We start from the raw sequence: 12,786 nt of genomic DNA on the forward strand, positions 1-12,786 counted from the left end.
CGCAACTCCTTCAGCCTGCCATCCTGTTTTAAATCAGTTCTATGGTGTCCCGTAAAGGACCAAATAGTTGCCAACAAGTGGGAATCCTTTGCCATGTAATTTTTAGTCCAATCCCAGGGATTGCCTTGTTATATTGAATCAGTAAATTGTGTTAACCTAACAAATGACCTTGTAAAGGCAATAGATTAAATATATTATTATTTCAAAATCTTATAAATGTCAGGCTCAGTCAGTACCTTCATTTAATATAGTCAATATTTTATCTATAGACTTTATCAGTTTAACTTCTATAAACCATATTCAAAATCCTTTTATTAACCCCTTAATGACAGCTGATGTAACCTGTACATTGGCAATCTGTTGTGCATTTAGGTGGTGAGGCATTCAGAAGTAACCCAGTCTTGCTGACATTTATAGCCTGTTAGAGCTTTTAAAGCCCCTTGCGACAGGGCATGTCGCTGTCTTTAAGGGATTAAAAACAACATCTATTTATAAAAATCAGATTTATTGGCTTACTTGCTGTATCCTGCTAGGATGCATAAGTTCTCTGAGTTAAAGGGTTTTCCCCAATAATGAGCCAGCAGGTCCTGAAGTTTTACCTTTGTATTGTTCAGGTATCATTTGCTCCTGTGTAGGTGTGTGTTAAAAAAAAAAAAAAAAAAAAAAAGTTCTTAAAGAGACATAAAACCCAATTTTTTTTTATTTACAACTTTCCAATTTACTTCTATTATTTAATATGCTTCCTTCTCATATAATCCTTTGCTGAAGGGTTTATCTAGGCAAGCTCAGGAACAGCATAGAACCTAGGTTCTAACTGCTGATTGGTGGCTGCATATATATACCGATTGTCATTGGCTCACCCACATGTTCAGTCAGCAACCATTGCTGCTCCTTCAACAAATGATACCAAGAGAATGAAACATTAGATAACAGAAGTAAATTAGAACGTTGTTTAAAATTGTATTCTCTATCTGAATCATGAAATAAATATTTTGGGTTTCATGTCCCTTTAATTTCATCCTCCATCATCCAGATATATGGATGGATTTAATATACAAGTAGATTTAATGACGGTGTTCATCTTGCAGCAACTACTATCCTCATTCTTTCTTGCTGTTTGTGGTAAGACTCATTGATAATTTTTTGTCTACATAAATACACATGTATCGTATCCTAATAAATTGAAGAAGTGGGTGAGGATAAAAATGTATCATTGTCTGTGGTTACAAGGTTTCCAAATAGGGAACCTGTAAGCATGTGATTGCTTCAATCAAGCAGGATCGGCCTACTTGCATTTTTCATTCCATTAACAGTTGTTTGTGCAATATGTCGCCCCCTGTTCTTGTGCAACTGATTGCGTAAGAGCAGGGGCAGTGAATCCACAAGCTCTTAAGTTTGCTGTGTCTTTACAATAGGTTGCAGTCTCTCTAATGCATGCTGCATTGCAAGCGCGCCAAATCTGACTGTGCAGCTTGATATCAAACTTTATAAAGATTTGCATCTGCTCAAGCACTTTACCCTTGCAATGAACAACACATCGCTCTTCAATGGGGTTTTACATTTGGACCCATTCCAATTAATTCAACAAACCCCATAATAACAATTTATTTGATGTTTTTTCAAATGCATTTATTTAAGTAACATCCTCTATACTGTGCATGGGATACATTTAACACTAGTGTTTCAATCAATAAGACAACAGTTTTCTGGAAGTTTCTCAAAAGATGTTTTGAGGTTTCAATTTAGAATCCGTGGAACACGTTTTCCCCCATTTGAATTGTACTTTTTCATGTCTGTTTTTTTAAATTTTAAATTCTTTGCACGCTTGTTAGGAGTTGGCAAAAACATGCTTAAAGAAAATGACGCTTTATCTCGGTATTCATGATGATGTTTTTGTTTGTAAAATTCATTGAATATTAAAAAAAAGTGCTTAAGATGACATTTTTGTATATGCTCTATAAAATGAAAATGGATTATAAACAACAAAAAATATTGAAACAAAATGTACACATTACAAACGTACAAACTGGAATTGTGTTAGACATGGTAGATAAACCACAAATAAACCCTATAAATAGGTTTATCAAAACAATGTAAACCATAAAATAGTTTAACATGGTCATTTCCGTCAATTCTGAGACAATGTGATGCTCTACCATTATATCATGATGTGAAGAATGAGAAGGTCCCAACCTATGAGAGGGCCAAGGCCTGTTTGAATGAGACGAGTGAGATGGTGTTGCGCATAGAAGCATACCGGCTTCACACAAGATGTAGTATATGGAGTCCACAGCACAGAATTTGAAGAATTTGAAGTTTTCCTTTATTACATCAATTTGGTACAAAAGAGCATGCAACGTTTCAAAACAAACTCTTAATCATGCTTAATTAAACACAGTATGCTACTCCCCTTAAATACACTCTATTTCGCGCCATGCAGGCTTTCATTTACATTCTATACACTGTTATTGCCACCTTTTAAATTTATTTAATTTTAAATTTGTTACAATCATTTGTATATAAAATGTAACTTAATATTATGAAATTTAGCAGACACTGACTTGTTACTACCAGTAGGTGGTAATAACAGTGTATAGAATGTAAATGAAAGCCTAAACAGTACAAAATAGAGTGTATTTAAGAGGAGTCGCATACTGTGTTTAAACATGTATGATTAAGAGATTATCTTGAAATGTCGCATGATTTTTTCATACCAAGTTAATGTAATAAAGAAAAACATCTCTTCAAATTCTGTGCTTTGGACTCTGGCATGTACTACATTATGTTTAAGGCATTGGCGGATGCCCTGTCTACATCAGCACTTTGAGCTCCCAAGGTTTTAGCTGCTGTTGCAAGTTTGATTGAGCTTCACACAGGACCCATCTAGGTCTCTTGTACAAGATAGAGAATCTCAGGCTTCTAACATCTGCTAACGGTTTCATGGTTATGTCAAGGACAGTATTCACGGGTGCGTGTACACGCTTGCATCATATTGCTATATTACAGAGCCTATAAATACTCTTTATATAAAGTTTATGTAACTTACTCTATGAATTTGGTATACTGGTATCTGGTTTTTATGAAGAAAGTACAGGGACAGATGATAAGCCCAGAGAAAACTCAGAGTCAAGAAAAGGTGAAGTCAAGCCAAGAAATTAGTCCATAAAGTATCATCAAGCAGCTCAGTTAGGTGGAAGATGAGTTCAAGCCAGGAAGCTAATCCACTCAGTAGATTCTAGAAGCCAAAACCAGGAATTAAACCAGGGTTCAAGATGCCAGAGGACAGCAGAAAAAATAGAACTATGGCCATTGTGGGCACCAGGATGGAACCAGAAAAGCCACAAAGGAAAGCTGGAATCTAGAGAGACTGCACTTGAGTATCAGAATTGCTAAGAACAAAGGAATATGAGTGAAGAGTATTTATAGGCTCAGTCAGGATGCCTGGCATCATCCTTGAAGCAACAGATGCTGTGTCAGTAGATGCTTTAAAGTCTTGAATAATCGTGTCTGCATGTGAATCTAAGTATGCAACCGACACACTGGATGGAGACTGTAGATGACGAGAACATAAGATTTGCTGTGCAGAGTTTGTGGCCTAAACGTGCCTATGCCGGACTTGACAGCGGGTTACTGCCAGTAAAAGGTTGTGGTGCCTGTGAAAGGCCATGAGAGAGACCTACAGCCTGTGGTATAAACTGTGGTTGAGATAATCAGAGAAATGAGAATTGTGAATCCTCAAATTGGGGTCTTGCCAATAATGAGAGAGTGGGTCAAAGCCATGCAGTGGCCAAGCCTGGAGAAAAGGAATGGGGAAGAGCGAACAGGGTTTAGAGAGACTGGCAAATCTAACTGATGAAGGTGTAAGAGAGGTGGGTAGCCCTGAAATATCAGGCCCTACTAATCAAAAAATGGTTCATAATACCCAGAGCCACATATACTGCATCATAGGGTTCTGGGCACCCCCCTGAAATTAGACACTTTATAGGAACTACAACCTGTTTAAGTTTATCAACTTGCAAATAGTTTTTGATTGCTTTATGTGTATAATAAATGTTAATGCAGCATTAACTGGAAGTACTCATGATTAATATATCCCCTGCATCACTCTTCCCACTTTAACTGAAATGAGGCAGGCCTATTCATCCCTCAAGGATAGCTGTTGGTGGTCACATTGTCTTTGTCTTACTTTTTTCATCATTTGTTCCATTATTGGTATCTAAACTTTCTTCCTATGTGCACCACTCTCTATTCGCTATCTATTCTCTATTATAATGAATTCTCTAGTTAGCTAATTCTCTGGAATGTTTCATGTATATTTTTATATTTTCATTAAACTCATGGGTATGGAAATATACGTATTTAAACCATTTATAAAGTCTAAGTAGAATGTTGTTATTTTCTCAGATTTCAGTGTATGAAAACAACATTTCTTGAATTAATTATTTATTTTTAATAGATGTTTATTTAGGCTGCGTTTTAAAATATATCTAAGTTCATGTAACATTGTAAGAGTTAGCAGCAATGAAGAACTTCATATCGACTTCAGAAGCTTTCACAATATACATACACTATCTTATTTTATTTAATGTTCACTTTTAATACACTTTCATTGACTAGTTTTCATTTTTTTTATTGTTGATATATATTTAATACACATTCATTTTTGCGATGTAGTCTATTACAAGCTGACACATCTGTTTTTGTTCCTTTATTTTTGCTGTCTCATTTGAAAAGTATTAACTTACACAGCTTGTGACTCAATCAAAGTCTTTTGACTTTCCGACCAAATTGGTTGTTGAGTTTCTCGAGTGATTACAATGCTATATTGCTTTGTTTGTTAAAAGCCTGCTGACGTGAACAAGTTTTCAACAGAAAAGCTCCCTGAAAAGGCCTTTTTGTGTGTTAAAGGGACATGAAACCCAACATTTTACTCTCCAATTTACATATATTATTTAATTTGTTTCCTTCTCTTGTTATCTTTTGCTGAAAGCTTTATCTTTGAAAGCTCAGGAGCAGCACAGAATCTAGGTTCTAGCTGCTGATTGGTGGATGCATTTATATACAAATTGCCATTGGCTCATTCATGTGTTCAGTTAGAAACCAGTAGTGCATTGCTGCTTTTTTAAGAAATGAATCCAAGAGAATTAAACAAATTAGATAATAGAAGCAAATTAGAAAGTTGTTTAAAATTGTATTCTCTATCTGAATCCTTAAAGAAAATAGAAACAAAACTGGGAGGTCATCTGAAACTGACTGATACAATAGCCCATTCACACCTCTTGATATAATAAGTTTAAAAGTTTATCCTTTATTGGGTTCATGGAAATTACATTTTTACTTTTTCTGCACCTTTAATGTTGTGTGCTGCTATTACCTGGCAATAGGTGCAAAGCCTGAAAGCTCATACCTGTCACTCATAATTTAGGTGAGGGGGTTACGGACTATAGTCTCATGCTAGGACCAGACCCTTGACTGAACATATTTTATATACTTTGCCATGGTTTTGGTGTTTATATCATAGTGAGAGTAGGTCCAGGAGAGCAGCCAGGTTCATGACCAAAAAATACTTGATTTCTTGCAAGGCATAGTTACCAGACATATATAATAAAAATACAAATAAAAGTTAGACAGTGTTTGTAACACAGAACTATATATATATATAGATATATAAATATATAAATAATTTTTTATATATATTTTATACTGATATATAGATATATAAATATTTTTTTATATATATTTTATACTGATATATAGATATGACACCTTGACTACACAAGTTTTTATGCAGGATCAATACTTTGATAAATGACATACTTGCATAACTATAGATAATAACTCCATGAAACACGGTGTACAATATTTTAGTATAATATCTCCTGTTATTCACTCATTTAACTCCTTAAACCATCATTTCACTCATCTATCTTACTCCCTCACTCTCCCTTCACTCCACCACACCATGTCACTTCTTTCATTGGGCTCCTTGTGACTATCTCTCCTCTTGCATTTATCTGTGTCTCTTCTCCTGCCTTTCTCCCTGATAGTTTGGGGCCTATTTATCATATGTCTGTCGGACCTGATCCGACACTGCGGATCAGGTCCGACAGACATCGCTGAATGCGGAGAGCAATACGCTCTCCGTATTCAGCATTGCACCAGCAGCTCACAAGAGCTGATCGTATCCCAGTGAAGGGATGGAAAAGCGCGCTGATACTATAAAAGAAAAAGATAATATAAAATGTCAAAAAAATAAAGTGCTTGTAAGTCTAATGAAACAGGTCTACTGTATCAGTTCTGGGATGTGTCCATATAATAATGGTAGATTGAAGAGATGGAAGTATCCTTCTTTTTCGTGTAGTGGGTCAGGCTGCTCCTCTTGATCCCAGAGAGTATAGGACAGCTGTTGAAATACAAAGGGTAGAGAGATACAGATGAAAGTAAGTAATAGGCTTACCAGATGGTGTAGCACTGTGCTATGACCAGTGCATGAAAGCTGGCTAGCACTTAGCAGTGGCTAGTACACTGTGGAAACCAAGCTCCAAGGGTTCTTTTTCCCAGTTCCAGCTTGATGTATGCCTCCTAGTAACTGGACTTCAATTACTACAAAAGGTAAAATCTTTCTGTGTGTTGTTCTATTGGTGTTGGAGTAGCACAACACAGACAACTTCATAAATATAATAGTTTTAATGTTATGACGCGTTTCTCAACCCCAACTGGGTCGTTTTATCAGATAAAAGTGAATGCAATCATTAGCAATTGTTGACAATTTATACACATTCTATGTTTAAAAAGGAAGTTGTCATCAGGTGTTTAGTCCAATAGGAAAACATTTGTGTGTGCTCAGCTGTAGAAACCAAAACAGGCTCCCAGCTGTTACAAATTGGAAATTAAAAAAGGTTGACAAAGTTAAAAAGAGACATATATATAAATGGGAGTCTATGTTTTTGACAATGTTAATTGCATTGTGAAAGTGAAAAAGTATAATCGCTTTGTTTTCATTAAAAATTGACATGTATGTAATCTCACTTGATACTTTGTTGCAGTGAACACAATCTTTTATAAAAACAGGGGAAGTTATGTTTGATTGTAAGAATGAATCAAAAAAAGTGTATGTATATATATATATATATATATATATATATATATATATATATATATATATATATATATATATATATATATATATATATGTGAAAACAGATTATGTAAAAAAGTTTCTTTTTTATATATGGGGTATGTTGCTTGTGAATAATTGCCCAATAGTTGGTGATCTTTGCCCAGAATTTTATTGATAATATCATTTCTATTTTATTTGATCAGTGTCTGAATTGAAATCTTAATTTGTGTGTGTGTCCTGTTATTGCATGGGTGATCCAAACTGAAACAAGTAGAAATAATGAACTGCCTGTTATTTGTCAAGTGTTATCTTTAATGTCTATACGCTCTGTGTGTCTGCTGATCTAAGATTTGAACTGAAATAAAGGAGGAATCTAATCTATATAATGTCAAATCGTTATAAGTTACTGTACAAATGAGCTGAATTTCTCATTGGTTGATAATATCATTCCCAATCATTTGATCACTGCCTGGATTGTAATTTTACCCTGTTATTACATGCGTGATCCGGACTGTAACAATCAGAACTAATGAACTGTTTGTTATTGAGACGTTGTTACCTAAAATGTCTGTCAGATTAGTATAACTACTGGTAAAAGATTCAACTGAAAAATCTAGTGTTGAGTTAATCCCTAAAACGTGTGACTGTGTAAAACAGATTATTCTAATGTCAGAAAAAATGAGTGTGAAAAGAAAAGGAAATTTTTTCTATTTATTTATAGCTCATTGGAAGAGTTGTATTTGCTGGTGTGTTTGGCCAATGAGTGTTGTAAACTTCATAATGAATTGAGGTGTAAACACAGTGTTTGGTTATGCAAAGAATGTTTAAGAAATTAATATATAATATTTTAATGAGGAAAAAAGATAGGATAGTGTGAAAAAATAAATAATGTTGATAAGGGGTTATCGTAAAAAGTGTGTTGAATGATGAAAAGACTAAATTTCGTGCTGATAAAGATTGTTCTATGTAAATGTTAATGGTGGGAAAATTGAATGGTAATATTGACAATATTAATAGGATGTGATTTAACAATTGATAGATGTTAACAATGTTGATATAGATGTGGTTTAGTCCCAAATCCAGAATGAATGTGATTTAATATGGATAATTGTTTGTATTATATACATATAAAGTTTATCTATATAAAAAATAGTAATAGAGAATATTTCAAAAATGTGATATATATATATATATGTATATACATATATATATATATATATATATATATATATATATATATATATATATATATATATATATATAATAAAAAAAATTATAATACAGGTAGGATCCATAAATTGAAGGCTGCTAAATCCAAGTTGGCATTCAGCCCTCGAGGATGAAGAGTCTTCAATCGATAGATCCAATATGTTTCACGCTGTCTGAGCCTATTGAGCCTATTGTAATCAGAGCTCTTGGGAATGAAATCAATGGGAACGTATTTGAAAATATATGGGTTTCCATTGTGTTTGGTTAGGCAGTGATTAGGTATGCTATGTTTGATTTTGTTTTTTTTAGAATTTTTACAGTTGCGGTGATGTTCACCCCATCTGTTTCTCAGTTTTCTGGAGGTGCGGCCTACATATTGGAGGCCACATATGCACTCCATGAGATAGACTGTAAATGATGAATTACAATTGAAAAAAATGAGAATTTGGAAAATCTCACCAGTAACTGTAGATTTGAAATTTTTGGTACCCGATTTGATAATTTTGCAAGATCCACATCCTGTTTTGCCACATTTGTAGATCCCACGTATGCCAAATAGTCCCTTGTTTTGAGTTGAATTTTGTGATATTCTGTTGGAGGATTTGTGTTTAACTTTCTTACTGGGAGCTAGCTGATTTCTGAGTGTCGGCGCTCTCTTATAGATAATTCTAGGTGTTTCTTTTACTAAATGTTTAAGAATTGGGTCCCTTTGTATTATGTGCCAGTGTTTTTTTATTATATATTGTATTTTGTGGAAATCAGAGTTGTATTGTGTTATGAAAATGGTTTCTTTTTCTCCAAAGGGAATATCTGTATTGTTGGTTTTTTTATATGTTAGAATATCCTCCCTGGTGCAATGCCGTCCCCTGCAGACTCTCGGCCAATCGGCCACCAGCAGGGGGTGTCAATCAACCCGATCATACTCGATCGGGTTGATTTCCTGCGATTCCTGTCCGCCTCATCAGAGCAGGCGGACAGGGTTATGGAGCAGCGGTCTTTAGACCGCTGCTACATAACTTGTGTTTCTGGCGAGTCTGAAGACTGGCCAGAAACATGGGCCTTCAAGCTCCGTTTGGAACTTGATAAATAGGCCCCAATATCTCTTCTCTAACTCCCTCTCAGTATTGATCCCCCTCTGACTCCACATCTCTGCTTCCCCAGTCAATACCTCTTACTTTCTCTCTCCCTATTCTTCTTCACGACCCTTCTCACACTCTTTTCTGCCCCTCTGATCCCCTTTCACTTACTTTCTCTCTCCCTATTCTTCTTCACGACCCTTCTCACACTCTTTTCTGCCCCTCTGATCCCCTTTCACTTACTTTCTCTCTCCCTATTCTTCTTCACGACCCTTCTCACACTCTTTTCTGCCCCTCTGATCCCCTTTCACTTACTTTCTCTCTCCCTATTCTTCTTCACGACCCTTCTCACACTCTTTTCTGCCCCTCTGATCCCCTTTCACTTACTTTCTCTCTCCCTATTCTTCTTCACGACCCTTCTCACACTCTTTTCTGCCCCTCTGATCCCCTTTCACTTACTTTCTCTCTCCCTATTCTTCTTCACGACCCTTCTCACACTCTTTTCTGCCCCTCTGATCCCCTTTCACTTACTTTCTCTCTCCCTATTCTTCTTCACGACCCTTCTCACACTCTTTTCTGCCCCTCTGAACCCCTTTCACTTACTTTCTCTCTCCCTATTCTTCTTCACGACCCTTCTCACACTCTTTTCTGCCCCTCTGATCCCCTTTCACTTACTTTCTCTCTCCCTATTCTTCTTCACGACCCTTCTCACACTCTTTTCTGCCCCTCTGATCCCCTTTCACTTACTTTCTCTCACCCTTTTTACATTAATTTGCATTAAAATAAAAAGGTCTAATTTATTTAAAGTAAAAAAATAAAAAAATGCTTGTGTGTGTGTTCATGTGATATGTAGCATGCAGTTTTTTTGTAATGTTAAAAAGAAATTGAAACCCTATATTTTTCGTTCATGAATCAGATAGATCATGCAATTTGAAACAACTTTCCATATTACTTCTATTATTTAATACACTTTGTTCTCTTGATATCTTTGGTATCATTTGTTGAAAAACATAGGCTCAGAAGAAGCAGCACACTACTGAGCACTAGATGCTGATTGGTGGCTGCACATATATAACTCTTGCCATTGGCTCATTGACGTGTTCAGCTAGCTCCCAGTAGTGCATTGCTGCTCCTTCAACAAAAAATACCAAGAGAATGAAGCAAATGTGATAATAGAAGTAAATTGGAAAGTTGTTTAAAATTATATGCTCTATATAAATCATGAAAGAAATGTTCATATCCCTTTAAGCGTGCCTAGTTAATTATAAAATCAAACAAAAAAATATGTTTTTGTTAACTGCTTTTCCGTCTCTAGGTGAAAGTCAACAGAGCAGCTAAAATGTCAGTGCAAAAAATACTCTTATACAGTATAAAAAAAAGTTTGAGGTTTGTGATTATGAAGTGTTGGTTATCAAATAGTACAAGACCCGCTCAGGAAATGCTGATGTTTATTCTATTCCAAATGTAAAAAAGCTGTCTATTTGCTAGCCAGAAAATTACAGAGTGGACTGCACAAGCCCTTATTCCCTATCTACAAGCCAGGGGTAAAATAACCCAAAGATATTGGTGAAGAATTTGCGACCAATTACTCACAGTTATACAACTTGCGTTCATTGTAAGGGCAATTCCCCACCTCCAGGGTGGAATCTATTAGGGCCTTTCTTTCACCTCTCCATCTCCCTTGCTTATCCCAAGAGCAAATTTATTTTTTTAACTCCTCTTTTTTGCAGGCCTCTATCATCACTCTGCAAAAACCTGGTAAATCCCCAGACGCCTGTGCTCTCTTCAGGCTGATCTTCCTGTTTAACATTAATGTTAAATTGTATACCACGTTTCTACCTAACTGCCTGAAGAATATTATTCCTTGTCTGGTATCCAGATCAAGTTGGCTTTTCATGGAAGTCCATTGGCTTGGTCAATTCTGTGTTACACTTTCTCTTGATGCCGAAAAGGCATTTGAGTCGATTGGTTGCATATGATGGAGTGAAAATATTTGCACAAACATTTCACAGTATGATCACGACATTATATTGCTCCCCTTCGGCAATGGTTCGGGGATTGGGCTTTTGCTCCTCTAACTTTACCATTACTAATGGCACTTGTCAGGGGTGTCCCTTATCTCCATTATTATTTGTATCCAATCCATCTTATACTATACCAGACTTATTCCCCCTGCTAGACAAATTCAGCGCTCTAAGCTTAGAAGCCAGCCCATTTTTGGTGCAGCACCTGGGTAGTGCTTGCTGATTGGTGGCTACATTTAGACACCAATCAGCAAGCGCTACCTGTGTGCTGAACCAAAAATTGACCAGCTCCTAAACTTACATTTTTGCTTTTTTAAATAAAGATACCAAGAGAACGAAGAAAAATTGAAAATAAAAGTAAATTAGAAAGTTTCTCTTAAAATTGCATGCTCTATCTGAATCATGAAAGTTTAATTTTGACTAGACTATTGCTTTAATGTTGTTACCTTTGCCAAAATGTTTATTGTGTCAGCATTAACAAATAGAATACAATTTATTTCTACAGGGAACCTCGAAAAGTTATTTTGCACAAAGGGTCCACAGGGCTGGGTTTTAATATTGTTGGAGGAGAAGATGGAGAAGGAATTTTCATCTCATTCATCCTCGCAGGAGGACCAGCAGATCTGAGTGGAGAGCTGCAAAGAGGGGACCAGATCTTATCTGTAAGTATCTAAACTCTTATCTTTAAGTATGTTTACACAACCGTATTTGGTTGAGTTATTCAAATCTTAGAAAGAAAAGAAAATAATTAAATCAGCTCATTTCCACATGCAACTAGGTTATCTGTTAATTACTTTTGTAAAAAAATAAATATAAAAACATTATCAACTTAACAAATAAAGCGGTGTACACTGAAAAAAACTTATCGCTCAAACTTCCCATTTCAATTCCACAAGGGGAATATAAATGACAAGAAGATGCATGTGCTTAGTTATTAAAATCCCACTTCAAAAACTAATATAATGGATAAAGATTTCCCAATGCAAGAGTTGATTGTCCTGAGCATTGCTAATGTTTAGCCTTTTTTTTGCTTCATTTAATTTATCATTTCTCTGTTGCTCTAAGGGATATTTTGGGCTATGAAGCACCCCCATTCATTATTGTAGCACCCTCTGATTCTCCAAAAGTCTTAACATCTATACATTTACAAAGCAGCCCTTTAAATACACATGAAATGTGAAATACAAGTAATGGAACAAAGAAAAGTGTGGTTTAAATAAGAAAAAACATGAATGAAAATAAGTAGATGATGACCCCAAAAATATTAACTTCCTAACTAGAAAGGAAGCTCTGTGGCAAAATTTGTTAATGCAACACAATTTAAAGATGTATGCAAGGGCCAGCAAAATACAAGCTA

General features: G+C 35.5%; 1 protein-coding gene across 1 annotated transcript in view; it reads left to right on the forward strand.

The window, feature by feature from the left end:
* Nucleotides 1-12,786, forward strand: part of DLG2 (discs large MAGUK scaffold protein 2) — a 2,066,337-nt gene that overhangs the window by 1,015,886 nt on the left and 1,037,665 nt on the right. The window contains 1 exon segment of the mRNA XM_053708663.1: nucleotides 11,935-12,091. Coding sequence (XP_053564638.1) covers nucleotides 11,935-12,091 — 157 coding nt within the window.

Source organism: Bombina bombina, chromosome 3 (genome assembly GCF_027579735.1).
Source record: "Bombina bombina isolate aBomBom1 chromosome 3, aBomBom1.pri, whole genome shotgun sequence".
NCBI classification, from domain to species: Eukaryota; Metazoa; Chordata; class Amphibia; order Anura; family Bombinatoridae; genus Bombina; species Bombina bombina.